Here is a 15,609-nt window from a genome sequence, read left to right on the forward strand (position 1 = left end):
CTAGCTTGGTCTCATCAGACCATCCATCCATCCATTTTCTGAGCTGCTTCTCCTCACTAGGGTCGCGGGCGTGCTGGAGCCTATTCCAGCTATCATCGGGCAGGAGGCGGGGTACACCCTGAACTGGTTGCCAGCCAATCGCAGGGCACATAGAAACAAACAACCATTCGCACGCACAGTCACACCTACGGGCAATTTAGAGTCTTCAATTAATGCATGTTTTTGGGATGTGGGAGGAAACCGGAGTGCCCGGAGAAAACCCACGCAGGCACGGGGAGAACATGCAAACTCAACACAGGTGGGGCCGGGGATTGAACCCGGGTACTCAGAACTGTGAGGCTGACGCTCTAACCAGTCGTCCACCATGCCGCCCTCATCAGACCAGAGAATCTTATTTCTCACCATCTTGGAGTCCTTCAGGTGTTTTTTTTAGCAAACTCCATGCAGGCTTCCATGTGTCTTGCACTGAGGAGAGGCTTCCGTCGGGCCAGTCTGCTATAAAGCCCCGACTGGTGGAGGGCTCCAGTGATGGTTGACTTTCTTGAACCCATCTCCCGAGTGCATCTCTGGAGCTCAGCCAAAGTGATTTTTGGGTTCTTCTTTACCTCTCTCACCAAGGCTCATCTCCCCCGATTGCTCAGTTTGACCAGATCGCCAGCTGTAGGAAGGCTTCTGGTCATCCCAAACATCTGTGAGCTGTAAGGTCTTATATAGACAGGTGTGTAGCTTTCCTAATCAAGTCCAATCAGTATAATCAAATACAGATGGACTCCATTGAAGGTGTAGAACTATTTCAAAGACGATCAGAAGAAATTGACAGCACCTGAGTTAAATATGTGTCACTGTGTGATATTTCAGTTTTTCTTTTTTAACACATCACCAAACATTTCAACAATTCAAATTTTCTCTGTCAATACGGGGTGCTGTGTGTACATTAATGAGGAACAAAAATGAACTTAAATGTTTTTAGCAAATGGCTGCACTATAACGAACAGGGAAAAATTTAAGGGGGTCTGAATACTTTACGTACCCACTGTATATAACAAGAGACACATGCAAGAAAATATGATAATACAAGAAAGATAATGATCATAAAAATCTATTGTGTGGAAATACTGAACATTAACAATGTGGCACCGTTGCAGAAAATCACTGTTGTGTATGCTTCAATTATACACATGTGGGTTTAGTAGTACAGTGGAACGTCGATAAAACGGACCCCGATATAACAGATATCAGATAAAACGGACCATCGGAACTGACCAAAAATTGTTTCCATTTGTCACTTAAACTGACGTTGACAAAGTCTGTTAGTTCCAGAATTGACCGCTGTTGTTTACTGGCGCTGTGGCACAATGCAGGCAGAGAATGGGACAGACGTATTGGTGTGTCACAGATATAGAAAAAAATTTTTAAAAAAAATTTAAAAAAAAAATAGATCAAATTCCAAAAGAAGTGCCTCCCGTGCATTGACGTGGCGGCCATGTCATGATGGTTATATCTATTGTACCGTAGAGTGCAGTGCACAGAGAGAGAGAGAGAGAGAGAGAGAGAGAGAGAGAGAGAGAGAGAGAGAGAGAGAGAGAGAGAGAGAGAGAGGCATGGCGGCAGTGTTTAGTCAGGAATACAAAACTTCATGGACATGCTATTTTTTTTAACAGTACCAGATTGTGGAGCCTTTCGCCTTTGGCAACGGATTTGGGACTAGTAGTAAGCACACTAATTCCTCGTGGCTCATGAAAGTGACTCGCCTATAATAAGTACTGTACATCAACAATGTCACCATGACCAAGCACACAGGTGTGGTAAGTTTGGAGGAAATTTTCAAGCTTATATTTATTTACAGTAACTTTGTACTGTAATGGGTGTATTAGGCTGTGAAAAAAACCTATAAAAAATACCTTTGTACTGTACAGTAATATGGGTGCATATGGCCTCAAAAAAAAAGGCTATATCGGACGGCCTCCCGCCCCTATTAGTCCATTCTATCGAGGTTCCACTGTAGCTCCATTGGAGGAAGCTCATTGCAGAGGTCAAGAGAGAGGAGCCAATTGCTGCTTTCACAGAGTGTCCCCTGATTTAGGTAAGCTAATCAACTATCCACCCATCCATCCATCCATCCATTTTCTGAGCCACGACAAGGGTCGCGGGAGTGCTGGAGCCAATCCCAGCCATCATCGGGCAGGACGCGGGATACACCCTGAACTGGTTGCCAGCCAATCGCAGGGCACATATAAACAAACAACCATTCGCACTCACATTCGCACCTACGGGTAATTTAGAGTCTAATTGAAGACTACCATGCATGTTTTTGGGATGTGGGAGGAAACCGGAATGCCCGGAGAAAACCCACGCAGGCATGGGGAGAACATGCAAACTCCACACAGGCGGGGTCGGGGATTGAACCCCGGACCTCAGAACTGTGAGGCAGACGCTCTAACCAGTCGTCCATCGTGCCGCAGCTAATCAACTAGTATTGAAAAAATACTGCTCAATACTTCAAATGATTCACAGCTGGTGACTGAGTACCATATATCAAGTGGTGCATGATTCCAGAATTAAGAGCTGCCAACCTATAAAAATTCACGTCCATGACCATTTCTCCAAATTCATCTGAATTTCCATATTTTCAAAACTTTGTCACAAACGTTATCTTGCGACAGTCATCATCATAATCGTTAATAAATTATGGCTTCAATATTTGTCCTTTTAAAAAGTCAAATCAACCTTGTAATGGCGGACACAGTTTCAGCCTGAATCAAAATGCCAGAAGATGTGATTAGGACGTCCCATCATCAAAAATATCCGTGTCTGTGGATTAATTCACATTTTGCTAATTCTGTTTTCAACCTCTGTAACAAAAAAAGCAAGTCTATTGAAGCAGATTAATCAGATCTCAAACGTCAAAATTAAAACTCAGCACGCTATTTTGCAAACAACCAAATAACATTGCTGATAGATTGAACTGGATAGTTTATGTTTGGGTCCTATTTTGTGCAGTGTACATCTTGTACATGTCTTTTCTTGCATGCTACTTACTGTATATTACATATTTTTATTTCCTATAGGCACTATTGCTGCAGAAACAATTCAAATTTCCCCATTGTGGGACTAATAACGGTTATCTTATATTACAAATATGTATTCATAATAACAATAATAATAATAATATGTTTTTAACCTGCCCACGTTCTGAAGTGACGTGTGCAGTCACATACTAATTCATTTCCGGCTAGGACACGGCATCCTGTGTGGATGTGTATTATTTTATATTTATATATGTAAACAGGTATTAATTGCCCTGTTATTTTGTTGTTGAAAGTTCATTACTCTCCGCGAAAACGTGGTTCTAGCCAGACCTACAGTATGTGACAGGTGTACCACCAAATAACTTATTTTGATGTTTTGCGACTGCATGTAACGATAGCTTAGCAATTAGCATGGCTTTGACATGGTCTTTGCCTAGCCACTCCTCGTCCTCACTTTTTGACGGTTGCAAGAGGCATGGTCAGAAGTGTAGCTTATTTGCTGGAGGCGATGATCAGTGACTTGCAATGCGTTGATGCCGGACGCAAAGAGCTTCCCCTTGGCAGCTGGTGGGTGTAATAAAATCACGTGCACCAAGCAGCTGTTTAGTGTGGACACGAAGGTAATGTCAGACATTGAATTTCTTTTTTCAATATCCGGAACAATCAGTGTTACGGCTTTAATGAATCAACGTTCAGTGATTTCCGTAACAAAATACGGGTGTTCCGTGACATTTGGCAGCTCCGAGAATCCAATTCAGACTACTCACCTCCCACTTATTGATTGATTAATTAATTGGTTTATATTTTCAGTAACCTACTGGCAACAGTGTTGCTACTTAGTTACTCGAAATTCAAGTTTACAGTGTTGCCAGTAAGTTACTTTACAAACCCTATGAAAAATCTAAGAGTGCAGATAAGATGAAGCATTGTAGAATGTTCATCATCGACTGTATACCCCTGGAAGCACTTACCTGAGTATTCCCTTTTGATGTTGGGCAGGTTGGCAGGACAGGAGTTACTGATGGGCAGACCTTGCTGAGACATACCCTGATTTCCATACATGTCCATGAGGTTGGTGGGCACTGGTATCTGAGGAGCACAGAAGTGTTAGGGGGCTCCTGGACAGATGATGGGCAAGATGGTTATTGGTTTTAAATGTACTGTAACCCCCTAATGTAATAATAAGACTGCTGTTACGGATGTACCGTGTTGGCCATTTGAAGTCCTGGGTCCATCAGGCCGAGGATATCATCGTTGTAACTGGACTCCAGACTGATAATGTCGTCGATGACATCATCCATCTAAAACAAAAGCATGTCATTCAAGTAAACGCTCATAAAAATGGGTGTACATTTGGAATGGACCAGAACAACCGCAGTAACCTCTTTCTCGCAATTCGAGTTCAGGGTCAGTAAGGCCATAGGGCTGTTGGGGGCGCTGTTGCCTGGCCCTGGCGGCATGCCCCCGTGGTCAGAGGACTTTTGGGGGCAGGGCAAGCTCAGTACATGTGAGCCAACCTTTCCCAGGTACTGCTTGACCTGCTGCTGCTGAGAGCGCTGGATGTGGTACTTGGTCGGGTTCTCCAGATGAGTCTGCACCTGTTGTAGACAAAGAGAATGCCAAAGACATTAGTTTGGATCCCAGGCATACTGTGCATAACTAAAACTCACTTGAAATACGGTGGATAAACATGGTCTACACATCACCTGTTAAAATGGGAGTTTTGTTGTTGTTGTTTTAGACAGCTAGGAGGTAAGAAATATTTCATTTCAAGCTTACGAATTCCAAACTAAACATGTTTCAGTCAAATACAACCGAAAAAAAAGCATATTTTTGTTTGTGATATGACCATTTGATTGTCAACAATAAATAGTTTTTCACGTTTTACATTAAAAGTATAACGAGTGCATTTCTTCACATTTGACAGAAGATTTTCGGACATTTTTTCCCCCTCTAATTTAGGAATAAATATTAAACATCATTTTATGTGATTGCACCGTATTGTGAAGTGATAGTTACACTGTGACAGAGTTCAGGAGGCATTTGTCGACCTGCAATGTTTTATTATAATAGCCGAGGTATAGTTAAGCATTGTCGGTAGCTAAGATATTAGTGACTAAACAGCTGACAAGAAGGACACCTTCTGATTGTTTGGTTGTAATAGACATAAACTTTTATAGTGTATTGATCAGTTCCGGGCCATCAGGGCTTCCAAGACCTTTTCTGCTGGCCTAAACACTATGAGAAGCAATGCTCTATATTTATAACCCAAGTTCTAATATGTATTCCTTGAACTTGTATTTATTTATTCACTTTATTTTGTAGCATTTCTCTTGGCTACATTGCTTCTAGTATGTGAATGTGGATAATAGATTTTTGGATCAGATTTTAGGCTCTTGCGTCACGTTGGACGACTGGTTAACACATCTGCCTCACAGTTCTGAGGACCCGGATTCAAATCCGGCCCGCCTGTGTGGAGTTTGTAGTTCTCCCCGTGCCTGTGTGGGTTTTCTATGGGGACTCCGGTTTCCTCCCACATCCCAAAAACATGCATGGTAAGTTATTTGAAGACTCTAAATTGCCCGTAGGTATGAATGAGAGCGCAAATGGTTGTTTGTTTCTATGTGCCCTGCGATTGGCTGGCGACCAGTTCAGGGTGTACCCCGCCTCTTGCCCGAAGATAGCTGGGATAGGCTCCAGCAAGCCTGCGATCATAGTGAGGATAAGCGGTTCGGAAAATGGATGGATGGATGAATTTTAGCCTTGATGTTCTGCCATGTCAATCTAATCAGCCCAGGGTCTACAGAATCAGTAGTGCTGGCCAATGTTACTCAAACTATATTATCAATGAGACTGTTGCTTTAAACAATCAGATTTCAATGTGTCCTCATACACGTCAGCATTTTTCTGTCCTCTGATTGGTTGGTCAGAGCAAAACTTCACACATTAATACATGTAATACACAGTATCTCTGGTGAGCATATGATGTATTTTATTTATCCATCCATCCATCCATTTTCTGAGCCGCTTCTCCTCACTAGGGTCGCGGGCGTGCTGGAGCCTATCCCAGCTGTCATCGGGCAGGAGGCGGGGTACACCCTGAACTGGTTGCCAGCCAATCGCAGGGTACATAGAAACAATCAACCATTCGCACTCACAGTCATGCCTACGGGCAATTTAGAGTCTCCAATTAATGCATGTTTTTGGGATGTGGGAGGAAACCGGAGTGCCCGGAGAAAACCCACGCAGGCACGGGGAGAACATGCAAACTCCACACAGGCGGGGCCGGGGATTGAACCCAGGTCCTCAGAACTGTGAGGCTGATGCTCTAACCAGTCGTTCACCGTGCCGCCCCATCCATCCATATTTTATTTAAATGTCTGTAAAATTTTTTGTCACATTATTAACTAAATGATGATTCTGAACTGCTCCAAATGATCTATGTGGCACAGTTGCATACTGTCATATTGCATTTTCGGTATTGATGGTTTCGATAATTACAACGGGATAGTGGTGGTATTAAGTGGTGGATTAAGTCGGGTAAGTCCCCACTGAAGGCCCCGGCACCAAACACACAGCCCCTCATGATTATTGATGTTGGGGTTTTAGTCATTAATAATTTTCTTCGGGCCGGGATCCCCCCGGAAGAGCTGGGTGAAGTGGCTGGGGAGCGGGAAGTCAGGGCATCCCTGCTAAAGCTGCTGCCCGACCCGACCTCGGATAAGTGGATAAACGGTAGAAAATGGATGGATGGATGGATAATTTTCTTTGGAGCCTGTGCTAAATATTGAATATATAATTTTAACCGGATGATAAAGTAAAGGTCAGAAGTTAAAGAAGAGAAGCGAATTAATGTAAGGGTAAGACATGAACAACACAGCACATAATGTGCAGCAAACTTTGCACAAGCACCGCACACATTTCTGAACACTGTTAGCACCAAATGCTAATGCTAATTAACGCAACAAAAGAGGTATACACTACTTAAATTGGTTATCCAGGGTCACAATGCTTATTATGAAAAGCCAGTGTAAGATCAACGTGATGGACAGTGAGTACGGAAAGTATTCAGACCCCCTTAAAATTTCACTCTTTGTTATATTGCAGCCATTTGCTAAAATCATTTAAGTTCATTTTTTCCCTCATTAATGCTACTCACAGCACCCCATATTAACAGAAAGAACGTGATTGTTGAATTTTTGGCAGATTTATTAAAAAAGAAAAACTGAAATATCACACAGCCATAAGTATTCAGACCATTTGCTGTGACACTATATTTAACTCGGGTGCTCTCCATTTCTTCTGATCATCGTTGAGATGGTTCTACACTTTCATTGGAGTCCAGCTGTGTTTGATTATACTGATTGGACTTGATTAGGACAGCCACACACCTATATAAGACCTTGTCATAGCAAATGAGAATCATGAGGTCAAAGGAACTACCTGAAGAGCTCAGAGACAGAATTGTGGCAAGGCACAGATCTGGCCAAGGTTACAAAAACATTTCTGCTGCACTTAAGATTCCTAAGAGCACAGCATAATCCTGAAATGGACTTGATTAGGAAAGCCACACACCTGTCTATATAAGACCTTACAGCTCACAGATGTTTGGGACGACCAGAACCCTTCCTAGAGCTGGCCGTCTTGCCAAACTGAGCAATTGGGGGAGAAGAGCCTTGGTGAGAGAGGTAAAGAAGAACCCAAAGATCACTGTGGCTGAGCTTCAGAGATGCAGTCACTGCAGCCCTCCACCAGTCGGGGCTTTATGGCAGGATGGCCCGACGGAAGCCTCTTCTCAGTGCAAGACACATGAAAGCCCGCATGGAGTTCGCTAAAAACTCCTGAAGGACTCCAAGATGGTGAGAAATAAGATTCTCTGGTCTGATGAGAACAAGCTAAAACGTTTTGGCCTTAATTATAAGCAGTATGTGTGGATAAAACCAGGCACTGCTCATCACTTGTCCAATACAGTCCCAACAGTGAAGCATGGTGGTGGCAGCATCATGCTGTGGGGGTGTTTTTCAGCTGCAGGGACAGGACGACTGGTTGCAATTGAAGGAAAGATGGATGCGGCCAAGTACATGGATATCCTGGACGAAAACCTTCTCCAGAGTGCTCAGCACCTCAGACTGGGGCGAAAGCTCACCTTCCAACAAGACAATGACCATAAGCACACAGCTAAAATAACCAAAGAGTGGCTTCAGAACAACTCCGTGACTGTTCTTGAATGCCCTAGCCAGAGTCCTGACTTAAACCCAATGAAGCATATCTGGAGAGACCTGAAAATGGCTGCCCACCAATGTTCACCATCCAACCTGACAGAACTGGAGAGGATCTGCAAAAAGGAATGGCAGAGGATCCCCAAATCCAGGTGTGAAAAACTTGCATCATTCCCAAAAAGACTCATGGCTGTATTAGCTCAAAAGGGTGCTTCTACTAAATACTGAGCAAAGGGTCTGAATACTTATGGCTGTGTGATATTTCAGTTTTTCTTTTTTAATAAATCTGCAAAAATGTCAACAATTCATTTTTTTCCTGTCACTATAGGGTGCTGTGTGTACATTAATGAGGAAAAATGAACTAAAATGATTTTAGCAAATGCCTGCAATATAGCAAAGAGTGAAAGATTTAAGGGGGTCTGAATACTTTCCGTACACACGGTATTTGTGTGTGTGCCTTAAGCAGCAAAAAAATGGTTATGAAGAGGAAAACACTAACTGTGGTGAAGGGTAAAAAGCAGTTGGGTGTATCAGTCTTAAGTTTCATCCAATGTCTGTGGATCTATGCTAAATAAATTTAAAAGGTTGTGTTGAATATCACTCATCAAAGTGTTTAAATTGTTCAGTGCAAAGACATTAAACAAACAATTTATATTGTCAATATAAATGAAAAACAAACGTACCTCATAAGGGTGATATCCAAGCATCTCAAGCATTATATACACTTATTTAAAACGTCCAGTCCAAGAGCCAGACTCTTGAATTTCAGAATTCAACTAAGATCTATGCTACGATGGACCGTCACTGCTTCTTTTCTCAGGACTGAGGCGTCTGCGAGGGAAGCCACTGCCGGCTTATCTTTAAATGCCGAGAAAAAACCCATTAGTTACACGTGTTAGAGAATGCCGGCGGACACAATGAGCCTTTTCAAATTTGTGTTGTTTCATGTAAAAACTGAAGTTATGCCTTTATGGCGTATCACTTGACGTGAGGATGCTGCACTAACAGTTAGTGCCTTTGTTTGGCGAAGGCCACCTCTTCGGCTGAAACCTGCCTGGGGCTTTTACTTGGCCCCATCCAGTTGTTTAACCCGTTGGATGCTCAGCAAGTGAGGCCATGTCAGCAAAGCATACATAATGAAGCCCATTATACCTTTGTTAGCTATATCCTCAATTCCACTGTTTCCTACTTTTAATTTGTAACATCAGACATAATCAATAACACTGCGCCTCTTCTTTTTTGCATGACTATTTTTGCTATGGGGGATGTAGGTGGCTAAAAGGGTCCCAGGCTGGGGTTGAACTCTTGGATACTTCTGCCGCTTTTCAGGCTACAGACAAATCATATATTTTGCAAGGTCAGAGTGCTGTGCCGGTTAACCCAGAAAAAAAAATGATTAAAATAAATCTAGTGTTTTGCATCAGTATCTTTCCTTCCACTTGTCATACAATCAGATCTTGTGTTCCTGTGACTCTCACAAAATACAAACGCTCTCTTCTTCATGCTGGGATACAATATTATTGTCTCAGTGCCCATGTGAGGTGCGTTAACACACGTCCTGCAGGTAGCTCTCACCTTGGGCAACAAATTGCCATTATAGGGTTGTAAAAACGACAAAACTGAGGGGGTAGAGGGTCTTGAGATATTTATAGCTCATCAGTGACTGACTCAGAGGAACTTCAATATTCCCGTGGCAAAGAATGGGAATTACTCACCAGTGAATTAAACTACATGACATTTTTTGTTATCTTTTGACTGATGACTTCATTCAGTTCAGACGTTTTAACTGGTACAGCAGTACTAATCAATTGTACTGTATATAGGGATAAAAGCAAGAAGCTTGGAGTCGCCTTGCATTACAAATAGAGAGCACTCCGGCATTATTAGTTAAATTAATCCTGAAAATAGACTGAATGTTGTTATTCAGAGGCCTAATCCAGATAAATATACTGTACTTGACCCCTTAAATGTGCAAGCCCGAGTGCAAACAGGTGTAAACAAACAAGGAATTATAATTCATTCTTTCATGATCATAAATTCAAATTGGGTTAAACCTTTGACAACATTTTGCAACTATTGTTTCAGTTTTTAAAGTCCGCGACCACAATAATAAAAAAAAACAGCATTCTACTAACTCCCTGATATCAGTCTGAATATTTCATCAGTTGTTAGGTATTTTATGTAGATTTAATCAACTTTATTGATTCCATGAGAGAAATTATGGTTTAGTGGCAACACTTTAATAGAGAAGAAAAGATAACCTTTCGAGGATAAGATAAAATACTGTAAGTCTCTTGAGGACTAAACCTTTTTGTATACTTGTTGGTCCTTCATCCCTTTTGGTCAGTGGGCCGTCAGTAGGACCCAGACCTATTAATACTATTATTATTTTGATGATTGCATGTAATTTAACCAGCACGACATTTGGGGAATTAAATAGTCCATTCAGAGCAGCTTTGTGAGTGGAAGTGGGTTTGAGCCAGGCAGGAAAGTCTTGAGGAGAGTCCAAGAAAACAAGGTTAGGATAAGCAAATAATAATAAGTGAAAACCAAAAAACTGCACAGAAAAAGGAATTATGGTTAAGTTATCCAAAATGTTTTGCAAACATGTTGCCCAAACAGCTAACGCGCCAAACATTTTGTACAGTATATGTTTACAGTTTATGTATACAGTATTTGGTTTATTTTGCCCATTTTAAGACACATTTGCAATATAACTTGACTTCTCACACAAACTGCTTTCGCATCAATTCGAATAACCTTGTGACCCCTCTGTCGTTGGCTTTTGTGATGCTAAATGTGAAGATAGCTATGGTTTTTAACCATATGCGCCTCTCACAGGCACATCAGAAATCAATTGGGCTCTGTGACCACTGTAGTAAATAGTAAAAAGAGAAAAGCTTTCCTTATATCTCTCCTTGCACAACTCACACAAAATGGAACGACACATGTACACAGTTACATTTGTCCCAGTATAAACAAGACATTCTGTAACCAAAAAAAGACATGGTCAGAAGTTAAGGAACCAATTCTTACTACAAATTACTACAACAAACGACAAAAACTAACTAATGTGTGTTACAGCTATTTGTGGGACATAGTTAAAAAAAATCTGATTGTTCAGAGGCTTTTCCTTATCCATTTTCTATAGTGCTGGTCCTTATTAGGGCCGCGGGTGAGCTGGAGCATAGCCTAGCTGACTGTGGGCGAGAGGTGGGTACACCCTGGACGCCAGCCAATCACATTTACAACAACAAAATTCATTCACACCATCGGGAAATTGAGATTTAATGAACCTAACCTGCGTGTACTTTTTTATTTTTTTATTATTCGGTGGGAAGCCAGAGTACCCAAAGAAAACCCATACAGAAACTCCACACCAGGGCAGTTCTAGGGATTGGCCTGAGGTGGCCGTGGATTCCCTAGACTGAAACCTGGCAATTCCATTGGCCACCCCCGTCGTGTGTGTGTTTGTATTGCATTCTTTTTGTCCATAATTGCATTTCTTTCAAAGGCATAATATGTCTTCAGAGTCACAAGACACTAAGGAAGCATTTCATCTCAGCACATGGGTTTTAGGCCAGTACAACTAGGGTAGGGCTCAACTAAAGTAGAAAAGAAGGACTATGTGTGTGTGTAACTCAAAACAGTCAACGGGAGATGAGCAGATTAATACAAGTTAGCTACTGTACAGTGAGATGGTCAATTTTCGCCATGTGTAACTATCATTTGTGACTGGATATTTCTAACAATATATAGCATGCACGGAGGAAAAACAGGTTAGCTGCGCAAATGGAGACACTAACCTGTTCGCTAAAATGCTGGTCTTGGCAGGTCAAAATTAGACTGTTACACATATATTGTTGGAAAATGTCAGGGTTTCCAACAATATAGAAAAGCCACAGTCTTCAGACTTAAACCCCATCAAGCTGGTTTGGGATGAATTGGACAGAAGAGTGAGCGCAAAGCACCCTGGCAGTGCTTTCTAAGGAATATTTATTTCCTTTGTTGAAAGAATGCCGTGAATGTGTTTAGCTGTTATATCTGCCTAAGGTTGCTACTTTAATGAGTTAAAGGTTTAAAATACATTTTGGTTTATAGATTGATTGTATGATTTCTTAGGTCACATAAATTGTTTATTTGTCCTGTGCTTTCATTTCACAGTACAATGAGACACTGAACTGCATGAATTCCAATTAAAAATAAACTGGAAAAATTGGGCCTATACTCTAACTCACGATTGCCGTCTACGGCTATTTGCCAGTGTTACGACTTAGTAATAATAGCTCGGCCCATTTCAATCACCACTACACCAAGCAGTTAGCCATCAATCTATGCCTACAACCTGAAAAATGCACCTTCCGTGATGTGTTTTGTGTTATTTAGGCTAGTTTCTCTGTTGTGGTGACATACAAGCAGCTCATGCAGGGAGTGAGTTAGACGGCTTCACATCGTCTTTGTTTAATACATCAGCGCCTCACTCTGAGCTGTTGTGTGTTAGTCCCCGAGATAACAGAGACATGGGAAAGTAAAGGGTTTATTAACCATAATCACAGCAGCACACGTTATTCAGCCAGTAGTTGACTACAGACACTTGAGCACATAACGTACGGGCGAAAGTAATTGATTGACAGGTGAAGGGCTCGTCTCCAGCGCCTCCAGTGGACACCCCCATACAGTCCTGCAGCTCGAGGGCAGGCCTTATTTTTCATGATTCAGAGCCTTATTTTACATACATGGTGATTTTTTTATTCATTCTAATTTGGCAGGCTGTTTATAAAAGACTTCTCTATGTTGTGTCAAATTTACAAGACATTTTTTTGGCCTCTAGTTGTGTCCTTATTTGCAAGAAGAAAAGGTCATACATTGGATGTGTATTTGATCATTCAACCCTGGCTGGATTATAAAAAAAAAACATAGATATAGTGTATATGTGCCTTAATTATTCCCTTATTTTATAGATGCAATTTTAAACACGTTACGCGTTCTGTGTCACCCCGAAATGACCTCTAGTCTCACTCTGGCCCCACTACTGAAAATCTTCTGGCTCTCCCCCTGCACCACAAAGCCAAAATTCAAAAACAGAACCTCTTGACTGTGAGGAAGACATGGTAAACACTACTCCACTGTAGTGCTTAATTACATGTTAATCTAACAACAATATTTGAGACAATATCAATGCTTTAATTTGAAATTTATTTTATTCTCCCAAAATCCAAAGCAAAAGTCACTGTTGCAATATTGGTTACAGAACAAGTCTAGTTTTCTCCTCTTTCAACCAGCTACAGAGACAAACTTGTACTCGGACTGCTGACGCTCTGGTGTCCATGCTTGCTGCAACATGTTTTGAATTAAGGTGACGCCGTAGGCTTGATGTGTTTCAGTGATAAGTCTTTGTTACACAATTTGCATACAACTATGCTCTTCATGCTTCCCTCGGCCAGTTAACAAAAAGAAGGAAAAAAAACAAAAAAAACTTTCCAACCACCCGGCCAAGCAATGCGGTCTCGCCTCTTTCATCATATTGTTAGCCTTACGTTCTGGTTCACATTCAATGAATCAGTGTTATCGATGTGTCAAAAATAAGGACACTGAGAACGGTTCTGTGTCAACAGGAGTGCAGAAATACAAAAGTTTGATTAAATGCTCTATTTTGTAGTGCAATTAATTGATTGAAATTTGGGTCGTATGGTGTAACAGTAATGCATGAGGAATGTTGTTCTTGATCTGCTCAATGTGTAAAGTGTCTTGAGATAACTTCAGTTGTGAATTGTTCCTATAGAAGTACAAATGACTTGACTTAATAGTGGTTTTTGGAGTCAGGATAGCTGGGTTCAAATCTCCATTTAGTCATCTGTTTGCAGCTTGTTGGTTGTTTGTCTGTATGTGCCCCGCGATTGACTGCCGTGCAGTCTTAGGGTGGATGGATGGATGGATGGATGGATTGACATTACAGTTATGTTAGCATAGAAAAATAGCACTAACAAGAAGGTGAACCCAGGTCACCAATGGCAATGACAGACACTTTTCTCTAAATTACAAACCAGTGTACATTAAAAATATTTCAACCTCTTTTTTAAGGTTATGCATACCAATACAGTACATACTGTTGTTTTAAGGCAACCGGGAGGAGATGGCAAGATACTGTAAACTGTCAAGTACTTCAGAGATGGTGTAACTGTAACCTATTTCTAGTCATTAAGCTTTCATTTCAACATCGGTCCACTGTCCATGAATCTATTAAAATCTATTAAATCATGACACTGAAGATTATTTTTATTTTTTTTTCCATACAACCAGAGAATTTTTACTTCACACTTAGCCGCAGGTCCACATCTACACAGGGAGTTACTTGCAGCTGTTTTCAAAAGTGTTTGTGTCATTCTCACCACAGGATTATTTTGGTGTTGTCAATTAATGTTGATTTCCGGATTAGTTGTAGATTAGCAAATGAAATGAACTCTTAAGTGTTTTGTAATATTTTATGCATGTGCATTTGTACTTCCTTTCCCCGCCAAACTAGCATTCACTTAAGTAAATATCCTTCAGCTGCATTGCAACCCTTAAGCAAATTGTCATCATCAGTTAATGTACACCCTGACCTTAGAATAACATGTTCCCCTCTCAATGTCTGTTGGCTTTATCATGTGGAAAAATCAGGATTTGAGGTTTTCAAACTTATTTTCGTCCTCAAGGTTTTCTTATTTTATCATACACGCTTAATAAAAAAAAAAAAATCAGTTGCCAGAGTTTATTATACCCCCTTGGGGGAAGCAGGCTTTAGACTAGAATGTCCCAGTACTGTCAATACACATACTGGAGATTTTCTTTAAAACTACGCGGACTGAGGTAAAAAAACAACAACAACAAAGAATTCTGTCATGAGTCAGTACGCAGAAAAGGTGATTTTCATTGTGAATTTTGGTTACGAATCTACATAAAGGATTTACAAATCTCACTTGTTGTGGGCTATATGAAAGGATACCATCCATTTTCTGTGCCGCTTATCCTCACTGGGGTCGCGGGCACGCTGAAGCCTATCCCAGCTATCTTCGGGCAAGAAGAGGGTACACCCTGAACTGGTCGCCAACCAATCGCATGGCACATGCAAACGAACAACCATTTGCACTCACATTCGCACCTACAGGCAACTTAGAGTCTTCAACCTACCACGCATGTTTTTGGGATGTGGGAGGAAACCGGAGTATCGGGAGGAAACCCACGCAGGCACGGGGAAAACATGCAAACTCCACACAGGCGGGGCTGGGATTTGAACCCCGGTCCGCAGAACTGTGAGGCAGATGTGCTAATCAGTCGTCCACCGTGCCGCCCTAAATACTTTATAGTAAAGATTTAAAAAA

General features: G+C 41.4%; 1 protein-coding gene and 1 long non-coding RNA gene across 5 annotated transcripts in view; one reads left to right on the forward strand and one right to left on the reverse strand.

Moving 5' to 3' along the window:
- The window catches only part of LOC133488476 (microphthalmia-associated transcription factor-like), a 66,983-nt gene that overhangs the window by 17,331 nt on the left and 34,043 nt on the right, over positions 1-15,609 (reverse strand). For 3 of the 4 annotated variants that reach the window (XM_061796372.1, XM_061796382.1, XM_061796391.1), the window contains exons 3-5: positions 4,412-4,627; positions 4,235-4,330; positions 4,001-4,118 (exon numbers count right to left, since the gene is read on the reverse strand). In XM_061796372.1, the coding sequence (XP_061652356.1) occupies positions 4,001-4,118; positions 4,235-4,330; positions 4,412-4,627 (430 nt within the window). Of the gene's footprint in view, positions 1-4,000; positions 4,119-4,234; positions 4,331-4,411; positions 4,628-8,931; positions 9,081-15,609 lie in introns of those variants that run through there. The other variant, XM_061796401.1, reaches the window with a different exon arrangement.
- LOC133488493 (uncharacterized) overlaps positions 1-15,609 on the forward strand; it is a 33,490-nt gene that overhangs the window by 11,526 nt on the left and 6,355 nt on the right. The window lies entirely within an intron of this gene.

The sequence above is a fragment of the Phyllopteryx taeniolatus genome, chromosome 1, assembly GCF_024500385.1.
Source record: "Phyllopteryx taeniolatus isolate TA_2022b chromosome 1, UOR_Ptae_1.2, whole genome shotgun sequence".
Lineage (NCBI taxonomy): Eukaryota > Metazoa > Chordata > Actinopteri > Syngnathiformes > Syngnathidae > Phyllopteryx > Phyllopteryx taeniolatus.